The sequence below is a fragment of the Scleropages formosus genome, chromosome 7 (assembly GCF_900964775.1).
Source record: "Scleropages formosus chromosome 7, fSclFor1.1, whole genome shotgun sequence".
NCBI lineage: Eukaryota > Metazoa > Chordata > Actinopteri > Osteoglossiformes > Osteoglossidae > Scleropages > Scleropages formosus.
The window spans coordinates 1,968,238-1,981,996 of record NC_041812.1 but is presented as its reverse complement, the minus strand read 5'-3'; the positions used below and the strand labels follow the sequence as shown (position 1 = coordinate 1,981,996).

General features: G+C 45.4%; 1 protein-coding gene across 1 annotated transcript; it reads left to right on the top strand.

Annotated features, from left to right (window-relative positions):
- Positions 1-578: 578 nt before the first annotated feature.
- On the top strand, positions 579-13,759 carry tmem200ca (transmembrane protein 200C, genome duplicate a). Its single transcript, XM_018741720.2, has 2 exons — positions 579-965; positions 10,617-13,759. Exon 2 carries the CDS (start codon positions 10,650-10,652, stop codon positions 12,174-12,176), a length of 1,527 nt encoding a protein of 508 aa, XP_018597236.1. The 5' UTR covers positions 579-965; positions 10,617-10,649; the 3' UTR covers positions 12,177-13,759.

Here is a 13,759-nt window from a genome sequence, read left to right as displayed (position 1 = left end):
TTATTTGAGCTTTTAGCGCAGCTCTGCGGTGCACGCAGGTCAGGGGAGGTCCGCGGTTCGACGCAGATGGCGACGGGCGGACGGGTGGGCGTGGGAGTGGCGGGGGGGGGGTGTCGCGGACGGCACTGTTACGAGCACGTGAGGGAGCGCACGTCGTCACGTGCTGCACGCGACGTGCGAGCACATCATTACACTGTTAACGAGATGAGCTGCGGTAAAAGTGCAGTACAGTACCTGGGGGTCTGAATGATACTGTACTGTACTGTACTGGGGACGTGGCCGTTGCCTCGTTGTCTGTTTCTCTCCAAGTTTGTGTCAATTCCAGCTGACGCCGACACACACACACACGCGCGCGCGCGCGTCCCCGGCCCCCTTTGTCACATTTTATACTTTGGGCACTAAGTCTTAATCGCTTCCTATCCTATGGCCGCCGCGCCCTCCCGCTGCTCCGGTGTCATAGCAACAAAGGCGGCAGCGACCCACCCCACACACACACACACACACACACACACACACATACACATACACATACACACCACCACCACCACCACCACCACCACCACCCTCCTCTTCGCTGTATCCGCCCGGCCTGGCAGCGCGAAACTGACCGTTACAAACTCAGCCCGCTGACCCGTGACACGCGCTCGCGGGAGAGGCGGGAGAGGCGCGAGGAGGGGGCGCGTGAACGCGCGCAGCGAAGGCAGAGCCGCGTGCGCGACGCTCAGGTACGCGGCTGGAAGATGCCGGAGAGCCTTCGTGGAAACTGTGAACATTTTGTGACACTGACAGGAATAAGGACGCAACGAAGCGCGCTTTTGTACCGCGGAATGAGAAGGCGGTGTGTGGAAAACGGCACTTTGTGTGACATCTTTAATAAGGCACGAATTGCAGTTTTTTCATTCCGTCGTCGTCGTGTTCTTTTCCCTCCCGCCTCGACGACGACGGAGTTTCGTGTCTGCGCCTCGGTAAGTAACTTATTCCTGTACCGATATGAACACAGTACTTAGTTTATATATATATTCATAAACCCGCTTCATTCATTGAGCCTGAAGCTTCTTTCTTTGCACACAATAATAATGTAGTGAAATCATGTTCTACCAAAAATTGACCACACATTTGATTTGACACAGGCGCCCGGTCTTCACTTCTTCTCTCAGCAGGTATAATAGTCGTTAAACGTACACACACACACACACACACACACACACACACACACACACACACACATAAAAGACGCTGTCTTGCACGTCGGTGTTGTGTGTGTGTGTGTGTGTGCGCGCGCGCGCGTGTCGATCATTCATTGTCGTCGCGTTTTGAAACATTCACATGATGAACCAGCAGTAATATGTAAATCAGTGGGATTACATAAACTGAAAAAACAGCATATTACTTGTCCGACTCGTGAAATATGTGCACAACAATTAGGCTTCCCCCTCGTGTGTGAAGACGAGTACTTGATGTAAGAATTACAATAACGATCCCGGATTCGTCAACTAAGTGCTTTTATTAATATTTCCCGTTAATAAATAATCATTCAACTCCGCTCAGTACATATTTTGTAGCATTTATTTGCAGAGGTGCGCGATCACAAACAGAACACGTGTGAACAACTGCGTTATAATGTGTCAGGTCGTGGTTTTATATTATTAGTACGTGTCATTCATTCATTCATATTTGTTATAGAATATTTAAGTATAATTAATACCAAAGACATGATTGGATCATGCCATTGTTCGCTCATGATTTTTTTTTTGTACCTATGGTACCTATACTTACTGCACCATTACTGGTTGCTTCTATCAGTATTAATGTTCTTATAATTATTGTTAGCAGTAGCAGGGCTGAGACCATGATTGTCAGCATCATCATTCTATGATTTTACGGGATATTAAACATACTGTACCATTTACAACCATTCCCCTGCTAGCCTTTGAGCCACATTAAGCACTGGGTGTCTTACCAGTACTTTGTCTGATCGGTAACCCAGCACTGGGAAGCTTAATGTCCACTCTTTTAATGCTTCGTGTGGGATTTTTCACTGACCGTGGTCCGGTCTGGTTGATCATCTAGTGTCCGTAACTGTCGGACAGGAAGACAGCTGGTCGGTTTGCAAAAAAGTGGCCTTTGTACACAACATGAGAAGACGGCAGACTGTTGATCGGTGTCTGTGAAATTTTATTCCAACTTTGCTCATGTGAAGGCACAAAAGTGGGTTTTTGGATTGGGTTGGTCAGATGTGCGGTGCACTGTCTGTCCTCTGAGATTTGGAGCTTTTTAGTGCAAGAGAAATAAGACCCCATGTTGTTCATCAGTTTCCTTCAATATACATGAAAAGTCTGCAGGGACAAACCACAAGAAATGTCCTCATTGTGTGGGAAGCAGCCACTCAACTGTCTCGCAGGATGACTCTCTTACTCAGAAACATATTTCAGTTTTGTCTGGAACATTACAGCTGATGTTATCACTAATGCGTTTTACATAAAATTGTTTCTCTGTGCTGTACTGTCATTTGTATTTGAATATCTACTGCTGGAATGTAGAGCGCAAAACAGCCACTGACTGTTGACTCCTGTAATGAACTGAGTGTGGCCTTAATCCATTGTCCTCATTTCATGTGTCCCTCTTAAAAAGATGAAGGAATTTTCTCAAGACAGCAATTTCAAATAGTACTTCAGCAATGCGTCAAACACGCTGTCCTTCTTGGTGGTTAATTAAAAGCCCTTCAGACTGATGTAAGGTCAGCAATCTGGTGCAAATGGCTGCCTTTCTCACATGGTTTGAGACAAATGAGTTGAGCTGCTCTCTCAGGTTTTGCAGAGCTGCCAGCTTTTAAGATGAAGAGCACTATATCAGACTCGGTTTGGAATTGCCATAAATAAGGAGACATACTACAAAGGACCTTGCTTGCCTCATAGGGCAAAAACGACTGAAGATTTTTTTTCTGTTACGTGAGCAATTATTTTGTTTGTGTTGGTAAAGCGCTCTTCATTCCAGCGGAGTGATTGTCCTAGCGTTCCAGTTCAAGAGTTTTTTCGCCGTGGGTGCGTTACCGCATTCCTCACCAGCACAGGTCAGAGCTGGGCAGCTGTGGGTAATATCTACTAACATAACGTCTTGCTGCTGTTGCTTGTTATTGATGGGTTAGGACAGCGTCACTGGGGAGTCCACGGTAACAGTAAGCCGTGTTGATTGTGCTCCTCTCCCCCCAGCCATACACTTTTATAGAATGTGCTTTAATTGAACAATGGGTGTGTTGCATTATTTAACATTTTCCCTACAGCTGTGTAAACGGTGGTGGACCAGTTTGATTTGATATACAGCGGTGAAAGTTGCTGCAGGACATGGATTCCTCTCTAGCTTCTTGTTTGGTTTCAGCGATGCCATGTCCAAAGACTGGTGCGTTCTCCCTGGACCCCCCTGCGTAGAGAACACTGAAAAAGGACACCGAGGAGGCTCTCTGTCATAGCCATTCTTTGAACGTGTTTGTTAAGGGTATGTCTGGGACTGTGGTTCTGGAGATCATCAGGCACCATCATACCTATTCAGACACCCTTTGTTCACAGCTGTCACCTGGCCAGGGGAAGTGAAAAAAATATACTGTTTATAATAAGAACTATTGTCTGTTTTACTGCAGTGTTAATGCGTTACCCCATCCTCCACCTCATTCACAACCCCTTTCAGGAACTGTCAAGATATCCAGTTCCGTTTTCCATTTAAACATCCCAGTTTTTAAAACGGAAGGCAGCTGACAGAGCCAGTTACCAGGACAAGTTTCTTTTCAATCAAGAAGCAATAATTTGGTCTAAATGTTATTAAGTTGGGGGGTGCGGTGGCGCAGTGGGTTGGACCACAGTCCTGCTCTCCAGTGGGTCTGGGGTTCGAGTCCTGCGTGGGGTGCCTTGTGGTGGACCGGCGTCCCGTCCTGGGTGTGTCCCCTCCCCCTCCGGCCTTACGCCCTGTGTTACCGGGTAGGCTCCGGTTCCCCGCGACCCTGTATGGGACAAGCAGTTCTGAAAATGTGTGTGTGTGTGTGTGTGTTATTAAGTCCTAAATTAGGGTCTGTCAGGTCTGTTAAATGTACGCTTGATATCTTCACCCCTGCTGGCACGTAAAATTTTTTGGCACTTGGTAGCGCATGTGCTGGGTAGGGATCAGCACCCTGGACAGGGGTAAAGTTCAGCTCCAAAACCGATCCTGGTTGACCACTGCAAATTGCGAATTGCGAACCGGCTCACAGCACTGGGCAGGTGGTGCAATCTAATGCCGTGTTTGAGTATGAAGGAATGTCAGGGTGCTAAAGAACACAGACTTCCTGCAATGTCTCAGAAAAGAACACCCTCTGGAAGTTAATCCTGGTTGTCTGCTTTTTCTACACTCCACACTTTCTGTACCCAACTATGTTTTACACTTGGAATATCCAAAGCACATTCCACTGCTCTTCTGCTTTATGTCTTTTGTGCACATATGTGTACAGTCAGAGAAAGGTTATTGATTTGATATAAGTGTACAAAGAGGTCATTTGCTGTTCTCCAAAAACATTTGACCTGTCCTCCTCAATATTTGTTAAATATATTCCAAGTATCCAAATGTCAATGTGACTGACATATATTTAGTCTCCTAAAACATAATGCTATGATGATGAAACTTGTACTGTCTCTAAGGACAAGTGATAAATATGTCACAGAATCTGACACTGGAATCAAGCTGGAATGAAACCGCTTCACTTAATAGCTTAGATGATCTTTAAATGTTGATATGCTGTGTGTACTATGTACATGCTATGCAGCAGCGGTCAGACAAATAGAACTTTTACTTGCATAGGCCCTGAATCCATCAAATTCAAATTAAAGTTCAAGTTGTTTTTATTGTCATTCCTCTATATAGCTTGTATACAGTGGAACGAAATGTCGTTTTTCCGAAGACCATGGTGCAACACAGAACAGGAGTACAAGACAGTAAATAAATACATAGGACAGGACATGGACGCGGACATGGGCTGTGAACTGTAGGCGGTTTGTAGTGTATGGAGTCATGCTGGGTTAGCTGTTTGACTGATGATGATGATGATGATCAGTGTACTGATGTGGTCTAGAATCAAATTTGCATGTCAGGTAGTGGTTGGGACTGTTGCCATGCAGCTGAAGAACCAGGTTCAGTTTCCACCTCCCTCTGTAGTACACTTGATCAAATTGCTTACCCTGAATTGCTCTAGTAGAAGTTACCCTACTTATAAATAAATTAATAATTTTAAGTATCTTAGTATAGAGGGTGGCGTGGTGGCGTGACAGGTTCAGCCGGTGCCTGCTGTGTGGCAGGTCTGGGGTTTGAGCATTGTTTGAGATACCTTGTGACGGACTGGTATCCGACCCAGGGTGTGTCCCTTCGGCCTTGTGCCCTGTGTTGCCGGGTAAGGCTCGCCATGACCACACTCGTGATGAGTGGTTGTTAACGATGGATAGATGGATGGATGGATGGATGGATGGATCTTAGTATACAAATCAAACACTGCATGTCACTTTGGAGACATGCCAGCTGAATAAATAAACTTTAGTCTTTATTGTATAACCAAGTTGCCATAAGGTTGAGGAGGTGGATTAGTCAGCACAGTGTTGCTGATGCAGCTCATAGGGCCTACTGTATATGTTGGTCCAGGTGGGCAACAGCAGCTTGCATCAGGACTTTCATCATCATAGTGGACATCGCAGTATAAGGAGACCAGTGGAACAATTCCCTGCCTCTGTGTAATGCATTCTTGTTTGTGTTGTGGCTGTTAGGTTTAATATGAATCAGCAAGAGGTCCTGCACGTGGGCAGGTTACATAGATGACAACCAAAAATTTTTTAAATTATTATTATTATTAGGAAGGGGGCGCGGTGGCGCAGTGGGTTGGACCACGGTCCTGCTCTCTGGTGGGTCTGGGGTTTGAGTCCCGCTTGGGGTGCCTTGCGACGGACTGGTGTCCCGTCCTGGGTGTGTCCCCTCCCCCTCCGGGTTTACGCCCTGTGTTACCGGGTAGGCTCCGGTTCCCCGCGACCCCGTATGGGACAAGCAGTTCTGAAAGTGTGTGTGTGTGTGTGTGTGTGTGTGTGTGTGTGTGTGTGTATTATTAGGAAACTATTTACATTACAGCAGTATGCTACCCATAAAGTAATGGATGTAGGCCCCATGTTGACCTATGGAAACTCACTTTTAGACATACTGTAGTGTATCGTGGCGACAAAATGCAGATGAACTAAAAATCCTTGAGCACAGAATATTGAGCATATGCAGTGACTGCTGTTTTCCTGTAAATATTTATTCATTAACAGAACCATGTTATATTCTTCATATGGAACACTTGAAAAATTAGGTGTTATCAGGCAGTTCCACCCACAAGAGCCCAAGGTTGAGCTGGAAGGTCTCGAGTTGCGAATTGAAGAATAGTTTTCACCCAGACCGCTGATGGATTTTCATAACAGCTGGATCCCTTGCAACCACATGAGTAGACCTGACGCACATCGGAGGCAAATTAAAGTTGGAACGGTGCAGATCAGCAGTCTGCCTTGCGCTCAGTGGGCACCGTGTTTAAAGTGGCGGTGCAGTGAATGACAAGGGGAAGGAGGGAGTGTGACAGGCCTTCGTGGTCCATCCGGTGGGGGGCAGATGCACAGAGCTGGGCCCTATGATGGATGAGGGAGGAGGGAGGGAGGACGGATCTGGCCTGACCCGTGTACCTGTGCTTTCTAAGCTACTGTCAAGCCCAGCTCCTCAAAACCCAGGAGGAATCAGTATGCAGTATCTGTCCCGTTGACTCCCAGCTCTCTTTCCCTCTGCTGAAATCATGTGTGAAAGGGCCCTCCCTAAAATGTGTGCTCATCTGGGATGTGTCAGTGGTTCTCAGTCTAATACTTACACTGTTTATTAATGCTGGAGTCTCTTGTTTGTTAATTCATTCTGTGAAGAATTATTAATTTTATCATAATTCTGACTTCAGAGAGAAGTTTTATTTCAAATATATTTGTAATTGTATATTTACAGGGAATCTTTCTGAAGAGAACACTACACTGATGGTACATAACAATACATAACATACAGAAAGACATGAAGGCTTGACTTGACCGAACGGTTTTTGATTCCAGTTTGTCTTTAAAATGTGTTTATTTTTAACTGGTTGTAACAAAAGGAGGCCGAGACGGTCACATGCGGTGCTCGTGAGGAGGGGTTTATTAACGGGCAGGTGTCTCAGTGGACAGAGGGACGGGGGGAAAGGGGAGCACAGGGAACTGGTGTCGAGGGGTGGTGCTCCGGGTGCGGGATCGGTGAGGTGCTCGGGCTCGTGCTTCCTGGTGCTCCGGCTTCGTCTCCGGCATCCAGGCATCACGCTCTCTCTCTCCCTTACTTGTCTGCCCGAGGGAAGAAATTGAGGACCTGCTTAGATTCCAGTGTCGTTGCTCCGCCCCCCGCTCCGCCTGGCCCTTAGCCCGCCCCGGCGTGCTACACTGGTATATCATAAAAATGGATACATTGTGATTTTTTTTTCAAGAAGTACCTGAAAGGCCAGGATTCAGCTGGAGTTTCAGTTATTCCATGACTCCAGGAGAAAAGATATTTGCTGGTAAGCTGATTAGCTGCAGGACTGCCATGGTTATGCTGCGTGTTCCCCTTGTGCTCTTATCAGTGGTCATTCTACTGAAACACTGAACAAGCCCAACATGCAGACCACCTGAGGAGCACGAATGAGTGTAATGACAGTAACAAAATACGATCCGACGCTGGCTTCGTTCTGCTTAGTCACATTTCATCAGGATTACACACTTCATTGCATTGCTGTTACTGTCTGTTTTGTACCATTGCTAGCTGGCGGACTCACTGTTGACTCTCGTAGGGTGATGGAAAGTTTTTGCTTTCTCAGCATTGCTGAAAGTTTTTGCAAGTTATGTGTGACACCAGAGGACTGTGAAAAGGGGTTTACATGTGAAAGAAGCAAGTGCACTGTGTTGCTGAAGACGGTTTAGGCACTGAAACTTCAGCACCGATACTTCACCGTTAGAAGGTTTGGACATACAGGCACTGACTCCACAGCACCAATACTTAGTTACTGATACTTAGTTGTCGAGAGAAAGGCACTGAAATTTAGTCACTGACAATTTTCTTACATTTAGTCATTGACACATAGGCATAGACACTTGAGCACCAATGCTTGGGCACTGACACTCAGTCATAGATACAAAGACACTGACACATAGTCACTGACATGTCAACACAAATTTTTAATCACTGGTACTTAGCCATTGACACAAAGGCACTGACACTTCAGCACTAATGCTTAGTCACTGTAACATCAGTGGTTGGATCTCTGATGCTTAGTTGTTGATTCATAGGCACTGACACTTCGTCAGTGACACCTCAGAGATTTTTATTCACTGACATGTAGTCACCGTGATAACTTAAACATTGATGCTGAGATCCTGGAACACAGTCACTGACATTTCAGTAAGTGATATGCAGGCAATAACAGTTAATCACTGACACTTCAGTACGGATTCTGACACTCACACATCAGCACCGACACATTGGCGCTGACCGTTAAAGCACTGTATGGCAATTGCATCTACAGTGTGTAGACGGCTGGCTGAATCTTATATGTGGCTGGGCACCGTGCACATGTTTTGCACAAGAGACAGTAAATAGCTCCGAAGGGCTTGTGAACGATTTGTGTTGTCTCTCTCCATTAGATTAAGCACCAGGTGTTTTCCAACCCATCTGTTCACCCGACAGTCTCTGTTTAAAAAAAAAAGTTAGAGCTACGTGGAGAGAAACAAAGGAGAACCCCCTCCTCCTCCTTAGACCATTTGGAACATTTTTAGTTGTTGTTCTCTGCTTGGAGGGGGTGCGGTGGCGCAGTGGGTTGGACCACGGTCTTGCTCTCCGGTGGGTCTGGGGTTCAAGTCCCGCTTGGGGTGCCTTGCGACGGACTGGCGTCCCGTCCTGGGTGTGTCCCCTCCCCCTCCGGCCTTACGCCCTGTGTTGTCGGGTAGGCACCGTGACCCTGTATGGGACAAGCGGTTCTGAAAATGTGTGTGTGTGTGTGTGTTCTCTGCTTGGTTTGTTCAATAAGTGTTGATTGTTGTCTTTCTTTTGTTTGCAAATGTGTGGTTGTTTTAGTCCAGCACCCATCAGAAAACACTTTTTTCGACTCTGTACTGAGATTTCCAAAAATAAATTATTCATGGTCTAACCATAAGCCATATATAATTATGTGCTTTCTAAAGTGAAATAGCTACAGGCTTAGTTTAAAATAAATCAGGTGTTAGTTTGTATGATTTTGAAAACTCCTTTTTATTTTTTAATTCAGCCCTTTATTGGGAATATACTGTGATACTGATAGTTATGGGTATTATATTATTTAAACAAGAATATTTTCAACAAAGGTGGCACTAAATATCAAAATCATACATTGGGGCATATTTAAGCAGATGCCATCCAGAAATTGCTATTAATGAAAATTTGATCTGTCACTGTGTTAAACTGCATAAGCGAATGCCGTAAACTGCAAGGATTTCAAGTGAAATGAAGGTTTATTGATTTTTGCTCTTTACACAAATATTATGGAAAGATTATTGCTTTTTACTTATTTTTTCACTAAACAACTCAGTTTTTTTTCTTCAAGAGTTCTACAGCAGGACTGTGAATCAAACCAGCAGTCTTCTAGCTGTAAGTCTTAGTTTTTAATCTATACAGAATCCATGCAACCTGATCCACCCTAAACCCCAGCACAAATGCTATGCTCCTCCAACTCTGACCGCTTGCTTATCCCTCTCACAAGACGTCCAAAATCTAAAGCCTGCTCATTCTCAGTCTTGGTCCCTGTATAGTTTGGTCCCAGTGTCAGTTAACTCCATGTGTCCCTCAGAACTGCTTTATCCTTGCTGCTGAATCACTGCTGAAACATTTACCCCCCTGTTAATTAATGGAAATTAACAGTGGTAGATGCTACATGAAGCCTGAAAAGAGTATGTGCTCTCATGTGCTGTAGAACATTATTCCCATTTGATTGTCATTCTAGCCTAGTTGGAAGGAGTCCTGTTAAAACTAGTCTAAGAAAAACATGGTATAGTGAGAGATTTTGTTATTATCAAATAAGTAACATGTACCACTACAATGCAATTTTGCAAGCCTCATATCAGTGTGTTTTTTTCAAAAAAAAGAGGCTAATTAATTCAACACATCATATCCTTCCCATCTCTTAACAGCCCACATACACTGACTGTCACTCTCATGCCACGGAACTCATTCTTCCATATTTCACAGCTAATAGCCGGTGACAAACTATCCATCTTGACAACACAAGTGTAGATTTGTTTCTGAGCAGTCAAGGAAGATGTGTGTTATGTACTATTAACGTGATTGAGTGTTCCAGTGGCTTAGCTTTTATCAGCAACAAAGTGAATACCTATATAAATCAGAGATGTCTTAAGCTCTCGAAGGACTACCATCCATTCCATATTTCATGGAGAGAATCTGGGTATTCTTCATTATCGACGAGATTTGCTATTTGTTTTAATTTTTCAAAATGCAGATTAAAATTTTTTTTTTTATCAAACTGACCTTCATTTCTTCTTCTCTTTTCTCCTCAGGATGAGTGACAGCACCACCATCCACTCCTGATCATGATCGCAACCGGTGGGCTACTGCGCATCTCATCCAGAAGACAGGATTCGCTGCGATCTAAAAACCGAGCTGAGAACAAGCGGAAGAGGAAAGCAAGGAAGAAGAGGAAGAATGATGTGGTGGTTGTGAAGGGTAAACTAAAGCTCTGTTCCATCTCGGGTCTGGTGGCTGCAGTAGGCGTAGTTATCATGTTGGTGGGCGTGGCCATGGCTGTGCTAGGATACTGGCCCAAAGACAGTGTAGCCTATCCCGAGGTGGGTTTACCCCATGCACTTCCCAATCGTCACATCGGCACTGACAGAGAACTGCCTGAACGGAGCAATTGGACAGGCAGCAGCAAGACTGGCTACCACACAGACACAGGCTTCAACAATTACAGCCACGCTAACGGCACTATAGCAGAGGCTGAGCCACCTTTAGGCTTCTTTGCAGAGTTCCTGGCCAGATACCTGTATTCGGACAAGCTGAAGGTGTTGGGCCCTCTAATCATGGGAATTGGGATCTTCCTCTTTATCTGTGCCAATGCAGTGTTGCATGAGAACAGGGACAAAAAGACTAAAATCATCAACCTTAGGGACATTTATTCCACAGTCATCGACATCCACAGCTTACGGACCAAAGATTGCACGCCACTCAACGGTTTTGTGAACTATGTGCAGTCTAGGAGCATCGACGGCAAGCCAGGTTCCTCCTACGGCCCCACCATGCTGGCTAGGAGTTCATGGCCCTCCACCATTTCTGGCAGGGAGCAGGAGAAAGGGGACGGCAGCAGGTCAAGGCAGCGGTCCTTTACACGGCAGCAGAGCTTGTCATCTCACGGCAGGCAAACTTTCACTGACACCGTGTACAGCATATACAGGGACCAGCACCAGAGCAGTGAGCAGGCGCCTGTGCCCAAGCGCTGGGAGACGCGCTCCATCGTCACCTCTTCCGTAAACGCATTCACTCTTCCTGTGATCAAGCTGAACAACTGTGCCCTGGATGAGTGCAAGCGCCCAGAGCGAGGCAAAGTGGAGGGAGACTCTGAAAGCCAGGCCACTGCTTCTGCGGAAACCAAAGGCACCCAAGACCGCCCGTGGGGAGCGCCGCAAGCTTCCCGGCAGGACTCACGTGTGCAACTCCTCCCCCCGTCGCCCAGCCGGAGGGCAATGGGCTCTCACCTGTCCCTCAGCGCCCTCGCGGATTACTCCACATCCGTCGAGCTGGGCGTCTCCTCGGCGGCAGCAGGGGACGGGCGAGGCGAGAGGACCCGGCGCCTCAGCTGTCCCCGCCTCGAGCGCTCCAGTAGCAAGGGCTACATCAAACTGGGGGACCTGGGTGGGGAGTCCTTTGAGTCAGCAGACGTGGTGGGGGAGGGGCCTGCTCAGGGACAAGAGCGCCCCTCCCCGAACCCCCTGGAGGAGAGCCACCTCATGGGCCCTCAGAGAGCAGCACCAGAGCAATATTCCAGCAAGGAAAAGCTCCTCCAGCTTGCCCAGTCACAGGGAGCCACAGCCGACAGCCAAGTGCAGGCCAGTGGTATTTGAAGTGTCTCCTGACAGCCTTTACTTGCACAAGTTTTCAAAGGGTAGCAGGTCAGGGAATTGCAAACAGCAGCGTGTGAATGATTCATGAAGACATTCACTGAAAGTGTAAATGGAGACGGTGTCTAAATCCTCAAGAAATGTTTGCAGGTCGAAGCCTAATGACATGCCGTTAATTCTTATTAGGCATTTACATATGCAGTTTGCAGCTTGCAGGTCAGCGCTGGTCAGTAGCGCTGCTGGTCTTTAGCGCTGCTGAAGGTACAGTATGTTGATTGGCAGATTGAGTTCCCGCCCCAAAGACTGAGAATGTGTACAATGTCGATAAATGCAGGTGACTTAAAGCAAAAACACTTAGAAAGAGAAAATACAAAGTGTCGTACTGTTACGTTGTGATACAGTAATATGTCTCCTTAGATTATAAATTAGAAATGTAGTATCTAATTATGTATCACTTCAGGGGTTGATGCAATCAAAGTACTCAGAATTAACGGAGCTGGTAACATCAGTAATTTGTTAAATGCAGTATTACGTTTTGTCATGTTATTTTAAGCACTTCAATTGAATTGACTCCTCAGTCCTTACGTGATCTGCTGTGTCGACAAATGTGTTACTTCTTTTCTTTCAGGGTGTCATAAATGTTTATTTTTACTGACACCACTGCTAGTTTGAAACCAAATTTAGCAATACCATCTGTTACAAGTTTTTCACTGCTTGTGTGATAAAAGCCAACTTGTGTATTTGTCTCACCAGAGAGATAGAGGTTAAATTATCCGTTATTTCCCTCTTCTTCTTCTGTTGCCTGGCTTGCTTATCTAGAAATATATCCATATAACAGCATTTTGGCTGGAATGTAATCTAAAATGTTGACATACCAGGCAAAGACATAAGCTGGGTTTTTTCAGGTGTTTTGAGGTTTTAATTTATTCCCAGCTCTCAGTCTAAATGTTAATGTGTAAGAAAAAGTGTGTAGTTCTCTGTGGATCTGAAATTGCCCTGAGGGACAGACATCTTCAAAACCATTTATTTAAAACTAAAATTTGGCAGAATTTCTTAATCCTAATGATTGTTGCTGTTGTTAAAATGACATGCAAACTAACTCTGATTAACAGAACAAGTTCCTTTTTTGGCTTTCTAAGCATCTGAACAAGTATTCATTAAAGACACGTGCTAAATTCAAATTAATCCAGAGTATTTGTTTTAAATGGCACAGTAAATCTGCTTTTCAGTCCTTTTACCAGTTCCACAAAGGAGAATGTAAAGTGAAAGTTGAAGATGAGCTGGTACAATCCAGGTTTCAGCCGGGGAACACAAACCACATGTTTGTTTCCAACAGCAATATTAACCCTTTCCCTGCTAGATGATCCCTACTAGGATTCTGCTGAAGTTAAGAACAAGGTGTATTGGAAGGAAGAAAGATTTCTTCCATTACCTTAGATTATGTCCTCCATCCAAGAATGCTGATAATAGAAATGAGCAATGCTACATTGTAATTCAAGTAGAGATGGGGCTTTTTGTGCTTTTTTGCCTACCACATGCCTATAATGGAGGTGAATTACACTTGTAATAAAGTAAATGGTTACACA